An 18,512-nucleotide genomic window follows, 5' to 3' on the forward strand; every position below is an offset into this window, starting at 1 on the left:
ACTTTGGTCATAAATCAAGCCTTGTCTCTCTAAGTCCCTTTCAACTCCACATGATCCAGCCAAAGTAGGCTTTTTTTTTTTTTTTGTGGTACGCGGGCCTCTCACCACTGTGGCCTCTCCCATTGCGGAGCACAGGCTCCAGACGCGCAGGCTCAGCGGCCATGGCTCACGGGCCCAGCCGCTCCGTGGCATGTGGGATATTCCCAGACCGGAGCACGAACCCGTGTCCCCTGCATCAGCAGGCGGACTCTCAACCACTGCGCCACCAGAGAAGCCCCTCAAACTAGGCTTTTGATCTTCCATGCTGTGCCCTTGTTTCAGCAGTCCCAATGTGTGCAATGTCTTTGCATAGAAATTTCTTCCCATTAATTCCCAGTGGCCAAATCCTACTCATCCTTTTAAAGACTCAAACATCATCATAGCCATGAAGCCTTCTAGAAATTCCACAGCTGAAAGAAATCTTACTTTTCCTAAACAGCACAGTTTCCCTATGTCTCTTCATAATATTTAACGTGGTACTCCCTGTATTTAGTTACAATTACTCACTTATACTTTTTATAGTGTACATGTATACGTATATACACACACCCCACACTATATCTATATACATATGTATATAGATATAGAAAGAGAGAGAGAATTTGTAGTTATTTACTTATATTTTTAATTTCTCCTCATAGTTTTTAAACTTCTTATGGATAGACTAGGTGTCAACTAATATTTGCTCCCCCCATGAAGCCTAACTCAATGTCTTGCACTGAGTAGGCAGTCACTAAATGGAAATGAGCTCTTATCATATATTGTTTTGCACACAATTTACATAATGAAACAAAACCATATGATATGCTAAAGTCACCAAGAACTAAGTCAATTACATAAATATATATTCGGTTCTTCTAATCTTTGCTCTCTGTTATACAGCAATCTTATTGGAGGAAATGATTTAATACAAACTCACAGTTAAGTGTCCTTCATGATGATCTGGGAAATGAATGAATAAGTACTCCGTGGCTACCAGCTGCATTATGGAGTCACCGAGGAATTCCATCCTCTGATTGTGGCCTCTGGGAAAAAACATCAATGTAAAGAGATCAATAAGCATTTGTGGATTAAAAAAAAAACACAGAGAATTTTTTTCAAAAGGCATGATGTTAAAAAGCAATGTGTTCATCTTGCTTAAAGCACAAAACTAAAAATAATTCCCTAAGGCCCCTCAACTGAGAAGAGATCTGAGTCAATACAGGTTCAGTTTCAAAGGAGAGTAAAGTAAGTACTATAAGGATTAAACAACTGCTAAAATAAAGACTAGTAAATAGTGCCTGGCCAAAAGCTGGGGAGTATCAATTGAAAAATAAAGCACAGTTGAATCCTTGAACAGTGAGGGGGTTAGGGGCAGCGACCCCCCCATTCAGTCAAAAATCCAGTTTAACTTTACAGTCGGCCTTCTGTACCACGGTTCTGCATCTGCAGATCCAGCCAATCAACCAACCGACCCTGTGTAGCACTGTCGCACATACTTATTGAAAAACATCCACTTGTAAGTGGACCCATGCAGTTGTAACCCATGTGATTCAAGGGTCAACTGTACAGCGGAGACAACAATGTTGCACAGACAATCTTCATACAGACAAAACAAAGCAAAAAGGCCCAAGAATTTTCTTTGCTAAATCTTTATTTATTTATTTATTTATTTATTGTGGTACACAGGCCTCTCACTGTTGTGGCCTCTCCCGTTGTGGAGCACAGGCTCCGGACGCGCAGGCTCAGCGGCCATGGCTCACGGGCCCAGCCGCTCTGCGGCATGTGGGATCTTCCCGGACCGGGGCACGAACCCGCGTCCCCTGCATCGGCAGGCGGACTCTCAACCACTGCATCACCAGGGAAGCCCTAAATCTTTATCTTTTTATTGAAAACTACACTCCATTATTCAAATCTGAACTCTAGGTTAAGGACTAAAAAATCTATGACAAGAATCCTTAATCTTTACAGTGTAAAGAGAACTGTGAGTATCTGATTTGGGGGAAGGAAGCCAAAACTGAATAAAAAACACCATGCAAAGAAACAACGTTTTGGTTATTTTATTAATTATTTCATTAGCTCATGTTCAAATCACTCATCCAGAGCAGGGATTGGAGGACCACATTCAGCCTATGGCCTGTTTTAGTAAAAAGGGACACAGCCATGTTCATTCATTTACATTTTTCCTGCGGCTGCTTTTGTTACTATGGCAGAGTTGAATCATCATGAGAGATACCACATGGCCTATAAAGCCTATATTTGTCCCTTCATAGAACAAGTTTTTACTTCCTTCACACTTCTCTTATACCTTACAGAGAAATAAGATGCATGACAATGAGACCAAAAATACTGGATGAGAGCATATCCTCTGGTCCACACTGGTGTCTGGTTGCTCATCCATCGAACGACGTGACTTCCCTGGAAATACGTTCGAGACCCCAACCTGGGAAGGGCATGCAGCAAACGTTTGGGACTGCCTGTCTAAATGCCCATGTTAGAACTACATGAGTACTTCTAACTTACAGGGTCAGATGGTTAAATCCCACAGTTCTCAATGTGAATGCTCTTGCCAAAAGTCGAACATGGGTAAAAATCACTCCAATTGCGTCTTCAAATTCAGTAAGTTTCTGCAGAACTGGAGAAGTCTCAATAAGTTGTCGATCAGTATTTGGCTCTTGAAGCTACAAGAAGAAAGAAAGAAATAAAAATCACATGCAGTTTTTAGTTACAAAAGTAATTATCCATTCTAAGATAGTGTTTTGTAAACTTCCTTCTCCCACGGGCAGAAATTTCTGAAATGCCAATAAAACACGAAAGCTTCTTTCTCATCCCTTAGAATGGCAAACAAACCTAATATTTAAAGAAGGCTCAAATAATATTTTCCAATCTTCTATCAGATTTCAAGGCCAAATACTGTACACAGATAGTTCAAAATCCCAAGTATTATACTAGCTCTCCAAGGAAGAGGCAAGCTGAAGAACCACTGGTAGAGAATACATATATATCTATCTGGTAACTCAGTGGTTCTCACACTTTAGTGTTCATCAAACCATTGTAGGACTTGTTAAAAGCAGATAGCCAGGCCCTGCCCCCAGAGCGTCTGATTCAGTATGACTGGAATAAGGACCAAGGATTTGCCTTTCTGATAAGTTCCCAGGTAATGCAGATGCTGCTGGTCTAGGGACCAGCTTTTGAGAATCTCTGCATTGAGTAACTTGACCTCTGCGTGTCTTCTAGGGACCAACCTATTTTGGCAAATGAACATCATTAAAACTGGATTCAGTTTTATCACACTGGAGATTATTATACCACTAGTCAGGTACTCCACATAACAATGAGACTTTAACCACTAGCAGAGAGCAATTATGAAGAGTTTAAATAAAATGAATATTTTCAGGAACTCTGGGCAAGCTCATACTCATAAAATATTTCTAAAGTACTCTGAATTAATGTCACTTATTACTGTAAAGCCTCTCATGAGAGAGTTCAGCCACTAGTGATGACTTTTATATATACATAATATACAATACAAAAATATGTATATATGAGTATACATTTACATGTGTATGTATATGATGTATATCTCCAAGGTAAAATGGTAATAAAAGCATAGTAAGAATTTTTAAACCAACTGGGGAAAAAAGTGTCACCATATGTAGATCTTTTAAATTCCAAAATCTTGAATAAAAAGCCATTATACTGTACTAAAATTTTAATTTACAATATGTTTTATGCATCAAAGTCAAAGCCCTCAACTTCTAAGACCCAAATTAGGTTACGATTTAGCAATGTTAATTTAGTATTTGTTCTACTTTGTAATAAGCCCAGACTTGCTTCCATATTATTTTCCCTATAATAGCAGGCATGTAGATATACTGGAGACAACATATTATGCTTTGACTATCACTGTTTTGGGGAAGAGAAGGGACCAAACCACAGCCACGCAAGTAGTTCTCCCTGCCTCGTGAGGGAAGGCGACTCCCAGTGCTTCCCCCACCTCACCCCAGACCACAAAGAGGGCAACACATGGCATCGTTTTAATATTTGTTCCAAAGTTCTCCGGTCTGACACCCCAGCTTAAAGTCATAAAGCCACAGAAGGGAATCAAAGAATAAAAGCAGGAAGGGACAAAAGGCAGACTGAAGCATCATGAATGCCCAGAGTTATAAAGCTTACTGCAGACAGGAAGGTCACACTTACCTGGAGTGGGTGGAGAGGATAATTGAGCCAGACTTCGCGCAAGTCCTGGAAAATGGAGTGATGCCTTTAATGCTTGAGGGAGCCATTTAACACACTCTAGAGTGCTAAATAAAATGCCATTATGTGAAATACTGAACTATTTTAGATGCTGACTCCACTTATTGCAAATTTAATAGTGCTGGCAAACTATTTTTTTTTTAAGTGTATTCACCACTCAAATTGCCTGCAGTGACTCTAATTAGCCTATTAAGCTGGGGAGGAAAAGAGCCTCCCACAACCCCAAGAGTCAAAGACACCTTTTAAAACTAAGTTACCCATTTGCTTAACCTAATACACTGGATTAAGCTGCTGTTTTAATCACATTTTTTAGTTTACCATTCCCCAGAAATGTACATCAGCTGTGCCTTTTGTAATGAAAACTCATCTCAAATGGTCCTTTATTTAGGCACTAATTCATTATCGTTGAGTTGTTTTAAGATGGAGTGGAAAACACCCCATATCTAGTTCCTAAACACTTAGATTTGTAAGACCACACTTTTACTGTGGATCATTACAAATGTATACTTGAAATAAGAGAATAAATAAAAGAATAAATTCTGTGGAAAATCCTAATCCATTGAGTTAAATCCAGAGGCAGTTATAATTAGACCTTCCTCAGGATTAAAGTGTTTTTCCTTCAGTTTTAGACTCTAGGGAGCCTCCAACTGAATCTCCTTTCTGGCCTCGATGATAGGTTTTTGAGATAAATGACAAAACTTTTAAAAGACAAGTTTTTTTTTTTAATTTTTGGAGGGGGGAAGTATAGGAAAATATATTATCACTTGTGATCAGATGATGACAAAGTGAAATAAAATACCTGATATTTTTGTACAACTTGCATCTTAATAAAATACACTTAGGTTTTGTTTTTGGTGTTTTATTTTGCCAATATAAAAAACAAGCTTAAATATCAAACTGTTCTTTTAAAGCTATTTAAAGGACTTCTCTTAACCAATTCAATAACCTTTCCCTTGAATTCTCTGTAGCATAAATTATACTGAATGTCACTCCCTTCCTGCAGCTTTCTCATGTTCTCTCAATGCTTTTTCTCTTCCTGCTGTACCTGAAACGGACATTTACCAAACTTCAGCCCCTTGCCTGACCTATTCATTACCTGCTTCTCTGGAGAGCCCTGTCATTCCCATTGCTTTAACTGCTACCTCTGTTTAAATCACTTGTTCATCTCTGCTGCAGTTCTGACCTCTCACCCAAGCTACAAGTCCATAACTCTAGGTGCCTTTATGGGCATCTTTTACCTCAAACCTAAATGACCAAATCATACCTTTTTACCTTTCACCTTAAACTAGGGAGTATGGTGTTAGAAAAAGCTGCAGGATGAGGAGACAGGCTGCCTGATTTAATCCTGATTCCCCGTTGGCAAGTTACCTAACCTCCCTGAGCCAACCTTTCCTCAAGTGTAAGACAAAGATAATCACAGTACCTACTTCAGACTGTTCTCTGATGCCTCAGTGAGCAATGTACTCAAAGCATTGAACCCAGTGCTGGCACACAGAAAATGCCACTATTAATAATGATGACATCAACAATGACGACAAACAACTCTCTCTCCTGACCAACTTCAATCTCCAAAGCTCAAAACTGTCAGGGACTTCTAGATTCATCTTCCTCCTTTCTCCTATGTATTCTTTGCTCAAAAACACTGATTTCTTCTTTGATGTTTGCTGTCACCCGTCTTGGTGTAATAGCTTAAAAACCTCACAACTAGCCTGTTTCAATGGCATCCATTTCCTTTATTCTACCCTGCACACTGAGATAAGGTTCTGTTGCCCCCTTGGGGTCAGAGAAAATACCCTGGAAAAGATCTCGACTGGAATCCCAGCTCTGCCTTCTATTAGCCCAAGGACCTTAGGTAAAGCCTCTACCTTCAGTTTGCTCTTCTGGAAAATGTTCATTGACTGTTGGGACATTAGATCATGCAGCATATTTTTATTGAATACCTGTTACATATTAGCTTACTAAGACGAATAAGACACTATCTCTGTCCTCAAAGGAGCCTAGTGGGGAAGAATGAAGGTAAATAAGTATAATTTAATAAACTATGACAAATTCTATAATAGTGATGTATATATACCAAGTGCCAGGAAAACTCTGCCTGGGGTGTCAGATCAAGCTTCAAAAAGGAAGTGACCTTTCAGCTGTATTCTTAAGAACACAGAACACTGAGGAATTCAGTACATCAGCAGAGGGAGGGAATCAAAAGCAGGGTACCATATATACACAAATAATAGGTCTCAAAGTACACACACACAAAAGGGTAACTCTTACAGGCAGAGCACAGAGGATTTGAAGGCAGTGAAAACGTATGACACTGTAATGGTGGCTGTATGTCATTACATATTTGTCTGAACCCACGGAATGTACACCAAGAGTGAACACTCATGTAAACTATGGACTTTGGGTGATTATGATATGTCAGTGCAGGTTCACTGATTATACCAAATTTACCTCTCTGGTCAGGGATGCTGATAGTGGAGGAGGCTGTGCATGTGTGGGCCAGGGAATATATGGGAAATTTCAGTACCTTCCTCTCAATTTTGCTGTAAACCTAAAAAAAATTTTTCACAACACTGTAAAGCAAAAAATAAAATAAAATAAACACTTATTTGTTAATAAATTATAACAGACTCAAAAAAAATTAAAATTAAAAAAAGGTAATTCCTAGAATGGCACAAAGAGGGAGTGAAAAGAAAGGAGACCGAAAAAATAGGTGGGAGTCAGATTATGAGAACTATTAAATGCTATGGTGTATAATACAGACTTTGGCAGGCAATAAAGAAACCAAAGATTTTAAGCCACAAAGACCATAATCAAATCTGTGCATTAAAAAGAAGACAACACTAAACACAGCATGAATGATGGACTAGAGCAGCAGGGAAGGACAACGGGTTAATTATGGCAGGTGAGAGACGAGGAGGACAAACGTTAAAGCGGCAGTACGGGGCTTCCCTGGTGGCGCAGTGGTTGAGAGTCCGCCTGCCAATGCAGGGGATGAGGGTTCATGCCCCGGTCCGGGAAGATTCCACATGCTGCGGAGCGGCTAGGCCTGTGAGCCATGGCCGCTGAGCCTGTGCGTCCGGAGCCTGTGCTCCTCAACGGGAGAGGCCACAACAGTGAGAGGCCCACGTACCGCAAAAAAAAAAAAAAACAAAAAAAAAGCTGCAGTACAGCCAAGAATAAAGCCACTCAGGAGATACGAGGGACCGAACTGACAGGGGTTTGCAACTGAATGGAGATGAGGAGAAAAAAGCTTAAGGACAAAAGAATACCCTAAGGTTTCTGGTTTAGATCATAAAATTAAAGAAGGAGAGATATGTTTGGGGGCTAAGGCATTGAATTCAAATACTAAACCTGTAGCAATTAGGTGTCTGTGGAACACCCAGGTGAAGCTGCCCAGAGGCAATTTGAAAAGACACTTTTTCCAATTTCTGGAGCTCCAGAGAAAGGCCTGGGTCAGAGAAATTGGGACAGATATGCACAGACAAAAAGAGGTGTGTATGGCGGGGGAGTGGGAGACTAGGAAAGATTACATAGTAATTGCTCCCTATGTTTCTAAGAGGGTCATTGGATGGTCAAATGGAAACAGTGGCTCTGAATGTACTGGGTAAGCCGGGAAGGGTCACACAGACCTGAAAACACAGAATTGGCAAAATCATCCTGGGGCTGAAAGAGTAAAAAGTAGTTCAGGCTGAGAAAGAAATATAGCCCTTCTGTTAACAGGGCTGATAGGACGACGCACATAAAGCCAGCTTCCAAGTTAACAGGAAACAGCATTTCCCTCAAGGTCTTACAGCATCTGTAAAACCCTGAACGACCCCCTGGTTTGAGAAACAACTGCTCTCCCACCAGTGTTGCCCTCTGACCTGCTCTGCTATGTCTTAGCCCCGAAATAAAGATTGCCAGGGACACTCAATAGCTAAACTGCCCCTTGGCTCCTGACAGCACCCAATCCCAAATTAATCCCCTGCTGCTGCTGCTTTTTTTTTTTTTTTTTTTGTGGTACGCGGGCCTCTCACTGTTGTGGCCTCTCCCGTTGAGCGGAGCACAGGCTCCGGACGCGCAGGTCCAGCGGCCATGGCGCATGGCCCCAGCCGCTCTGCAGCATGTGGGATCTTCCCGGACCGGGGCACGAACCCGCGTCCCCTGCATCGGCAGGCAGACTCTCAACCACTGCGCCACCAGGGAAGCCCCCACTGCTTCTTCTAACCCTGCCTCAGACATGGCAACCAAACAAGAACTGATCCCTGCTTTCCTGGCCCCTCGGAACCGGTCAGCACCAGCCCAGGCCTCAGAAAGGAGGGTGCCCTCCCTGTTATGAGCATGCCCCCTGCCCCCTCCCCCAGCCCCATGCGTGGAGTCAGTAAACCTACAGCTTGTCTCTGGCTGTCTTTGGCTGACTGGACTTTCACAGAACCATTACTCAAGAAAAAGTACGATGGTTCGCCAAAATCTCTCACATACTACAACTAAGAGATGTAAACCAGTATGGAGATGTCAGATGAGTTAGACTGTCCAAGTGTGTGCACTTGAAAACGCTGAAGTGGGAAGACCATATATTACTAAGCACTGTTCAATTTCACAAAAGACACACTAAAATGACTAAAACAAATTCTGACTGTCAGCCATCCCATTGGTAAGATGATGTTCAGACTCTGCTTTTTCATTTAGTCATTTATCCATTTCATTCCTTTAACAAATATTTATTAAACTCTGCACATGCCAGCATTGTACTTGGTACTGGAAATAAAAGATAAGCCTGCTAAGTAGACAAGTGGGAGAGAAGCAGTTTAAAGAGAGAAAAGAATCCAAACAAAACTGATGCAGTTAAGACTACCAGGTATAAAGCTGCATATAATTCAGGAAAACGGGAACACAGAGTGGATGAGGGATGCAGGTAAGATGGGAGGACAGGGGCAGGAGTAGGTGGAGGATAGGTTCAAGGGGTGAGGGGGCACACAGAGGCAAGGCTGGAGGAGCAAACAAAGTAAAGAGGTTGCTGAAACTGCCAACAAAAGATAAAGGCCAGAACAAAGTTATTTTAAGTTTTGAGAAAAAGACTTAAAATACATCTGCTACAGATACAAATCGAGATGCACATTTGTTTATAGGTTGTAGGACAAAATGGGGGACATGGAACACCTGTAGATAATGCTCCCACCGGGAGGAAATTCACACGTATAAAATCACCACCTATCTCTATAAAAACAGGTAAAAGAAGATCAAATCCTCAGATATGAGCATCATCCAGGCCCCATTTTTCAAAACTATTGATTCTTTTTTTTTTTAAACTATCCTAAGGAATACAGTAATAACATCTGACAGCCATTTACATTGAAGGTTTCACAAAGGCTTAAAACCCTGGCTTCCTATGTTCTTTACTGCTCCATGAGGGCTATTTCATTCAATTATAATGACATTTCAATAGGGAATACAGAGTTGCCTCTCCCTTTAAATGTTAAATTGACTTGTTTGGGTACAAAAAGCAGCCAGTATGCTCTATTACATGCAGGATTAAAAAGGTAGCCCTGGCAATATTAATGGCTTAATACTTTAGTAACAACAGGAATTATTTTAGAATCTATCATTTCTTCTTGAGCTATAATTTGCTTTAAAAAAAAAAGAAGTACTTCCATATTCTTTATTCATAGCCCTATCAGAAACTCCCTATGAACTGACTTTCTAAAATAAATATACATTTATCTAGTCTACATAACTTACATAAAAACAAATCATAAACAGAAAAGCCAAAAGTCTATAGCTTCAACTAAGCCTGCATGGGGTAGGTACCCAATGATTATAAAATATAAAATCATAATTAATTTCAAGCTACTTCAAAATAAAGCAAAGTCCTACCTTATTTGTATTCATATTTAACTTAAAAGTGACCTGAGGAAAGATGGGGTTTCAGGTAGAAGCCAAACTAGTGTAAATGTCCACAGAACTTTCCCATCTGTGACAGAGTTGAATAAGTTTTTTTTTGTTTTTTTTTTTTTTTTTTTGCGGTACGCGGGCCTCTTACTGTTGTGGCCTCTCCCATTGCGGAACACAGGCTCCGGACGCGCAGGCCCAGCGGCCATGGCTCACAGGCCCAGCCGCTCTGCGACATGTGGGATCTTCCCGGACCGGGGCACGAACCCGTCTCCCCTGCATCAGCAGGCGGACTCTCAACCACTGCACCACCAGGGAAGCCCTAAGCTATTTTTGAAGTGCTTGAAATCTACCATCTATGGTAGATTTGGGGTTTTTGTTTCTCTTACACGCTCTTTAAAATACAAAGACTAATTGATATAAAATCTTCTGTAATGATATATAACTGAGAAAAATCAAATGACTCGAGATAAATACCGGATCATTAAAGAGTAAGCGTCCAAATAACTGTTTGGCTTCCTCCAGGCTTCCCTCCAAGTAAACAGCTCCTAGATAAAAGGAAGAGAATGTCAAAAGGAAGGCTGCATTAATATTCAGAGAAAATTACATATCTCCATAAAAAAGCAAAAGGGCAAGCCAAAACCCACTCACAGAAAAATTTGACAAGATCAGAAGCAATTGTTTTTTTTGTTTTGTTTTGTTTTTGCGGTACGCGGGCCTCTCACTGTTGCGGCCTCTCCCATTGCGGAGCACAGGCTCCGGACGCGCAGGCTCAGTGGCCATGGCTCTCAGGCCCAGCCACTCCGCAGCATGTGGGATCTTCCCGGACCGGGGCATGAACCCATGTCCCTTGCATCGGCAGGCGAACTCCAAACCACTGCGCCACCAGGGAAGCCCAGAAGCAATTGTTTTAAAGGTAGCATTTTCCCTCTTTTAGTTATGCTTTGTGTTATAAGTTAGACTGAAATACGAAATTCAATTTACTAAAACATAAACCTTATTTTGTAAGAAAAAGAGGCCAACTATGAACTATCATGAAGGATATGGGTATGAACCATTAGTGACTAAGGGAACTATGCACAAATACTTAACTTTATGAAAATGTTATGTTTTATTTTCTATATTTATAGTTTATATTTCAGACCATAGATAAAATTTGAGCTCAGATCAATTAAGGCTTCTGCAAATAAAAATCAGGATAACCTTTACCTTTAATTAGAAATAATTATTAAAAATTTTTTGAAATAACTAAGCACTGTACACATGTTTACCATTCATCATAACCAGTAAGTACTATAGTAACATCTTAACTGGGTATCAAATAACTGGAGTAGGCTAGTTCTTAAAATCATATTTTTTACATCTGTCTTCAGAAAGGCTATTTTCCACATAAAATATTCAGATACTTAGTCACCAGGGCTTTTGATGACTAAATACATTTATTATTTATCAATAGTTATAGTAATAATGATAATAATAACAATAATAATGATGATGATGATGACAGCAGTAGTAGTAGTAGGGGTTTGTGGTGGTCACTCATGCCCTAGGCCCTGTACAAAGCATTTTCACATTCTTATCTTCACCTTCAAGGGCACCTTAGTAAGAGGGTATTAGAAAAGATTTACAGGACTGGGGCCCATAGTAGGTGATTTTGGGGAGGGTTAAAGGAAATGGAACTTTGCTCTGGATTTGATGCAACCAGGATCAGATACTAAGATCGTTACAACTCTGTGAGGTAAGTGATACTATCTCCATGTCATAGATGGGGAAACTGAGCCTCAAAGAGATTCAATAACTTGGCAAAGATACAGAGCCAATAAATGATACAAAAGGGAACTGAATCATGTGTGCCAGGCTATGGGGTCAACTGTAACATTAACTGTCAAAAGTATTATGTCTACAGAGCACAGTCACTCCACGTGACAAACCCTCTGAAAATAGACATATTTGTGCAAAACAGACATACCTGTGAAAAGACTGTGGATAATTATTAAACATTCTCTTGCTACCATCATCAGCATGGAACTACAATGGGAAGCTTTTATATTCATTTTCAAAGAAAGAGGGCAAAATTGATAAGGAAGTACAAAGCCCTTTGAAAAATGCACTCAATCGTTTACCTTAAAAAAATCAAGGAATTGTCAATCTACTGAAACGTTTCATTGTAAAGCATACTTGCAATCACCAGCTAATTAACTCGTCATAACTTTCCTGTACAAACAGCTAATTATATTCTAGTTACAGTAAAAAAGAAACTGAGGAAGTAAAAAGCCTGAGTGAGGAAGTAAAGTGTCTGCATCAGTCTTGCTTCAAGTGAATAAACAATAGTTATAGAGACTCAAGCCCTGGGATTTTAAATATGTGGTGTCTTCAAGATGTTTAAATCAGAAAATCCTGTGAATGGTTTAAAACGTGATCAAAAACAGTATTAGGGCCTCACCAGCAACTTATTTATGTATGTGATCCTGAATCAAATCTGGCAAGTAATCCATCCCCATATTAATTCACTGCACTTCAGTTCAGTATATACTAAGCATGTACATGACATGGTACAAGGATTTCAAGAAAAGAAAGCATGACTGCTGCTCTGGAGGAACTACAATAACTATAGTATAAGGAGGTGGGTATTATACTGGGGACCTCACATGCTTTGGGAACAAGTAATTTTGTCCCAAGTCTCCACACTGAATTTTATGTGCCCTCCAGACATTGTAGACATGCAGGAAATTAGACTATAAGTGAGAAATTACCTATTAATGCTTCAAAACAATTAGCCATGGCATGTCGAAGGTCTGATTCTCTACAAAGGTCAGGTCCATGAGCATAAAGCATAAATCGATCCAGTTCAAGTTTCTACAAAATTCAAAATGACAGAAAGTAAGAAAAAAATCGACAAAATCGTATTGTAACTGTAATAACTCAGCATCTCCTAGGGGTATGGTTACAATTTAATTGGCCTTATGTGAAAATTTAGTCACCCTTCCCTACGAGTCCTTACATATGGCTTAGCACTGACAAACCTCGACTTTTCCCCAAACAAGCTTCTATGAACTCTGATGGTTCAATTTGGTTCAGAACTGATCAGATCTGAGCTGTCCAATTCCAGGTTCAGAAAAAGGACTAGCTTAAGCTGGAATAAGACTCTGTTTCAAGACCATACCCTTGGGTTCATCCAATACGTCTAGGGAGATACAAACCCAACCCAAAATTAACCTCTAGGATTCCAGAGTTATGTGGTACTGATGGTGTTTGTACCATATGTAAGAGATTTTTATGTGGTAGAGTAAATGGGGACCCTCAGAAGACTTCAAAATGTCTTATATCTCTAAATCTTTTTTTTTATTTGACAAGGATTTGGGGAGCCATATAGCTTTGCACTTACGTCTGCTTTTTGAGGTTTCCACACTTATCCTTCTAAAGTCTCAGTGAGATCTAAGCAATGGGTTGGAACTATCTTAAGGGCTCTGGGAATATGGTTTATAATGAATTATATTTTCTTTTTTTATTGGGCCTCAGACAAGTTTAGAGACAAATGTATGGCCCAGTTCTAGAAATTGTTTAGGACTTAATGAATATATCTGTGCACACTAACTTTACTTCCGCCTTCATTTACTGTCTTACCCATATTTTCTCTTTGAGTTCAGTAGCTACTTATTTCTTATCCTATTGTATTACAATGTACAAATCAAGTCCTTTTAGAACTAGACACAGTATGGTTTTTTATAAAACTCCTGAGATTGAATAAATGGAAATCATAATTCATGCCATAAAAGGAGAAAGATACAGACATTGCATAAGCATGCAATAAATCTGTTTCTATTACCATGTAATTCAGTTCAATAAATACTTACTAAGCAATAACATGCCGCGTAATATGGAACAAGTCGCAAGTCAATGAACAACCGAGGACAATATGAATCTCATCAGCTCTCAGATAAAAGAGACTCAGATTTTGTATGTCTTGATATGTATGTTAAAAATACCCATATCTGTTTACATTGGAAAAAGGGACAATAAAAATGGGACATATATGCTATCAGTATTTTGTATTCCTAGGAATTCATGAGTGTATTATAAACTCAAATGAGAGTTTTGACTACCACAAATGCAACAGCAGAAACCACCTCTTTTTAAAAAATTGATCCCCAAGTGCAAGAGTTTATAGTAGAATATGTAAATTTCACTTGTTTCACAACTTCACTGGGAAAATCCAATTGTTTGCTATCTCTGGAGCCGTGCTTGAGAGTAGAGTGCAAGCCGTATTTTATATTATAAACAACTATTCTGGAATGCTATGAATTTTCCAACTTCTCATAATACCTCCTCTATATCCTTATTTTTTCATGAAGGCATTAGTGGAAATTTTAAAAAGGAGAGTGGTGCTCCACTGTGCATGTGTTAAAATGTCTGGAGCGCTGACCTAGAGCTTTCATTACCTTCATTACCTTCTCAGAGTCAGCAATACTCCTCCACCAAGTCCCTCCTTCCAAATGGTTAAGAACCACTGGTCTAGACAGAAGAAGGGTAAGACCACCACTGCCTACTGCTGGAGGAGATGGGTGTTGAGTGCTATGGGAATGTCAGGGTTTGGGGTAGAGGAAGATCACACACAAATCCCTGAAGGGAGAAACTGGCCACCCCCATCATAACTCATGGCTTTGTACAGCACCCACTGTGTTATGTAACAGCATCCATGTTCATACTATGGTAATTTCCCACACTTTGTAAATATCCTCCCTACAATTGTTTGAAAAACAATTATGCAATTCTATTATATCTGAAACTGAAAAGAAAACAATGGCGAGGTGGGGGGAGCGTGCTGACAATCTACTTATTAAAGGTATTTCCAATGGACACTTACATGAACTATCAGGAAGCATCTTGACAATTAAATCAACTAAACATTGAAGCAGTTTTATATAGATTGTGGAATTTCATTCACTGTAAGGCTAAAACCAAGTTAGCATACCTGTTGCCTATAGTTTTTCCTGAAGGCATCACTGTCTATATTCTCAAATGCCACTGAAGCTAGGTCAAAGCCTACCAACATAGCTATGATGAGGATGTTATATATGATAAAGCAATGCACTCTTGCTAACACGAAAACTGTGGGATAAAAGTAACCACATTTTAGATGTAATTAATACCTTGGCAAGATCAAATTAAGAAGTCAGGGACTTCCCTGGTGGTCCAGTGGTAAAGAATCTGCCTTCCAATGCAGGGGACGCGGGTTCAATCCCTGGTCGGGGAACTAAGATCCCACGTGCCTCAGGGCAACTAAGCCTGTGTGCCATAACTACTGAGCTAGCACGCCTCAACGAAAGAGCCTGCGTGCTGCAAACTACAGAGCCCAACGTGCCCTGGAGCCCACGCGCCACAACTAGGGAGAGAAAATCCGTGCACCACAACAAAGAGCTCGCACGCTGCAACGAAGACCCCGAGTGCCACAACTAAGACCTGATGCAGCCGGAATAAAATAAATAAATAAAATAAATAAATATGTTTTTAAAAAAATCAGTCATAAAACTAGAATGGGTTTTATCTAGTCTTTTTTACCAGATTTCAACATTTATATCAAAATGAAGAAAAATAAAACTACTTAAGGCAAAAATCAAGGAAAATTCACAAAAGCTTTTCTAATGGATCACTACTGTTTGGGAATTTAACAGCCACCGTTCCCCTTACTACTGAATAAACCCACAGGCCTATAAAATATAATGATTTATAAATGTAATTTATAAGCGGCAGCAGCAATAAAAACAACTAACTCCTACTAGTTTATTCATATGTTTATGTGATTACTATGAACAGGCATTGCACCAAGCACTTTACAAGTGGAATCATTAAAACTCAAATGATAATCTCATTTAATTCTCACAACCACCCTGTGGAGTAGATGCTAATGCCATCTCCATTCTATAGATGAGAAAGCAGAGGCTTGGCAAAGAGAATAACAATTTGTCCATGGTCCCCCTGTGGGTATTCTGACGGCCCAGGCAAGTGCCCATGTCCTATCCGTTATGATTTATAAGACAGTGCAAGAAACTAACACAACATTGTAAAGCAACTATACACCAATAAAAATTAATTTAAAAAAAAGACACTGTACAGAGACAGGAAGATCAAATGAGATAATGTAAGAAACATGCCTACCATGAATCTATATCAAGAAAAGTTTCTGCTAGTCACTCAGCTAAGTCAACGTGGCTAGCTGAACAGCCTAAAACCTAAATCTTAATTAATAGGATTTGTGATTTGGGGGGAATTCTCAAAGATCTGTAAAGCATCCCCTGTGGATACAAATGGCCTGGAGTATTCTATTCAAAGCTATAATTCTGCTTGTTAAAGTAAATTAAAAACAATTATAATACAGAAATATTACACAAAGGGAAAATACGAAATGTTTCATTTCTTTTACTCTGTTCTCATGTTCCTTTCCCCAAATGTTTAACTCTGTACACGCACACCTGTCAAATTTTTCCTCTTCTCTTATCAAGTTACCTCACTGTGGAGTTCACTGGCTGCTGGTGAAACTCACTAAGGTAACAGAACTAATAAGGCTGAATCCTTAAAACCCAAACAAAAAAGTCCTTCCTCGTCTATAAAATATTAAACCCTTAATGCACCCTAAAGGGTTACTTATTCAAATGCAAAATTATGCATGGACTGCTTCAGATACCTGACGTACCTTTGCTAGCATGGCAAGGTGCTGGTTCTGAACGATGGCAGTCCGATAGGTTGCTAATCCTCCCTCTTCTAGACTAGGAAACAAATAGTACAAATGGACACTGCCAAAAAAAAAAGAAGCATATAAGTAAACATGTATCACAATATTCTGTCTGTGGTTCTGAGTCCAAAAAACAGGCCTGACACATAACATCTGGGCAATACATACCAGCTGAAGTGAACTAAACTGTAGGGTCTTTGAAAGTTAAACAGTATGCACGGTATATCTGAATGTGCTAAAACTCAAACACCACCATTCACTCATACGTTCACATTGACTTCTGCAAAAAGATTTCTCTGAAATATGATAACAACAAAGACCTGAACAAACATTCATACACTGCTGAGAGCAAACCTATCTAATACATGAAAATTGAGCCTGGAAACAGAGGGCTTTGCTTGGGTTGGGTTATGAGGGCCCCTGAAGAGGAGTCTGGGAGCTCTGAGCAGGGCAGCTGTGTGGCACGTTCTTCACAAGTACAGACAGGGACAGGAACAGGAACACGAGTGGCACACAGAACCGGCGCTGTTGATCAGGAAAGTAAGGGAATTAGGAAGAAGGCTGATGGAAGACCCGTTCAGACCATGACACTAACTGCGCTCCCCTAACTCTCACACTGGTGTCTCAGACCCACTGTTGATCGGGGCAGCTGAGCTTGTCTAGTCCTACTGTGTCCAGTGAGAACAAGCTTAGAAAACAGCACCTTTGCCTCATTATGTCCTTCCGGGAAAAGAAATGACCTAAAGAGAATAAAAATAGCTCAAGACAGTTCCAAGAGAAACATGTGTTATCTCCCTTTAAAAGGGAAATTTTATGAGTAATGAAAAAACAAAATGTACTTTCCTACCCCTACCTCCAAATTAAGGACCCTAAAATATTTCTGCAGAGAAAACATACAGAAACACGTACACACACACACACACACCCCCCAAAATCTAGTTATTAAAATTCTTGTAAACTTTACTTCCCTTGAGTTCAGGAAGAGTGAGAAAGGGATCAAAGACAAATCCTAGAAAATGAAATGACATTTTAAAATATCATCCCTTTCGCTACAAATTGAATAGAAGCTCTGAAGCATCTAGACCGAGACAAGCTGATCTCTTCTGGCTGTAGCAACTTGAACATAAACTTGACAGGACAGAGACAGTAGCCTTTCATCCTGTAATCTTGCTCATTAGAGCATCAGTGAGTGCAAGAGCCACAGACATGTAGCTTTTAAGCTCTACAGAGGAGACCAAAAACATGGTGTTTCAAGGCCTTATTTGGCTAATTACAAAGAAGGCATGTGTTAAGTACGTTACCTATAAAATGCAATTGTTGGGGAATGGCAGAAAAGCCTACTTACCTGGTCAGAAATTCAACAACAGCATCACCCAGGAACTCCAACCGTTCGTTGTGATTAATCCTACAGAATTAAAAAGATCACTTAAAATAGCACACATTTATACTTCCTCCCTCTCTTCTCAAAGAAAAGGATACGGAGGGTTAGCTCCTTTAGTAATCAAAGCACCCTACCTTATTCCTCATAATCAAGAACACTGACGGCCATCGTAGCTGGAGGCACAGGGGCTGCCTGGTGGGAAGGGGAGGGAGTGTCCCCTCATACTACGTGTCTCAGGCTTCCCACCCTGGTGCTTCC

The 18,512-nt window shown here is 39.9% G+C and overlaps 1 protein-coding gene across 4 annotated transcripts in view; it reads right to left on the reverse strand.

Annotated features, from left to right (window-relative positions):
* The window catches only part of DROSHA (drosha ribonuclease III), a 129,541-nt gene that overhangs the window by 27,043 nt on the left and 83,986 nt on the right, over window positions 1-18,512 (reverse strand). For 3 of the 4 annotated variants that reach the window (XM_030843643.2, XM_060295689.1, XM_030843641.2), the window contains 7 exons: window positions 18,219-18,278; window positions 16,835-16,934; window positions 12,897-12,999; window positions 10,621-10,691; window positions 4,219-4,263; window positions 2,542-2,699; window positions 959-1,064 (listed from right to left, as the gene is read on the reverse strand). In XM_030843643.2, the coding sequence (XP_030699503.2) occupies window positions 959-1,064; window positions 2,542-2,699; window positions 4,219-4,263; window positions 10,621-10,691; window positions 12,897-12,999; window positions 16,835-16,934; window positions 18,219-18,278 (643 nt within the window). The remainder of the gene's footprint in view (window positions 1-958; window positions 1,065-2,541; window positions 2,700-4,218; window positions 4,264-10,620; window positions 10,692-12,896; window positions 13,000-16,834; window positions 16,935-18,218; window positions 18,279-18,512) is intronic. The other variant, XM_060295690.1, reaches the window with a different exon arrangement.

Source organism: Globicephala melas, chromosome 3 (assembly GCF_963455315.2).
Source record: "Globicephala melas chromosome 3, mGloMel1.2, whole genome shotgun sequence".
Lineage (NCBI taxonomy): Eukaryota > Metazoa > Chordata > Mammalia > Artiodactyla > Delphinidae > Globicephala > Globicephala melas.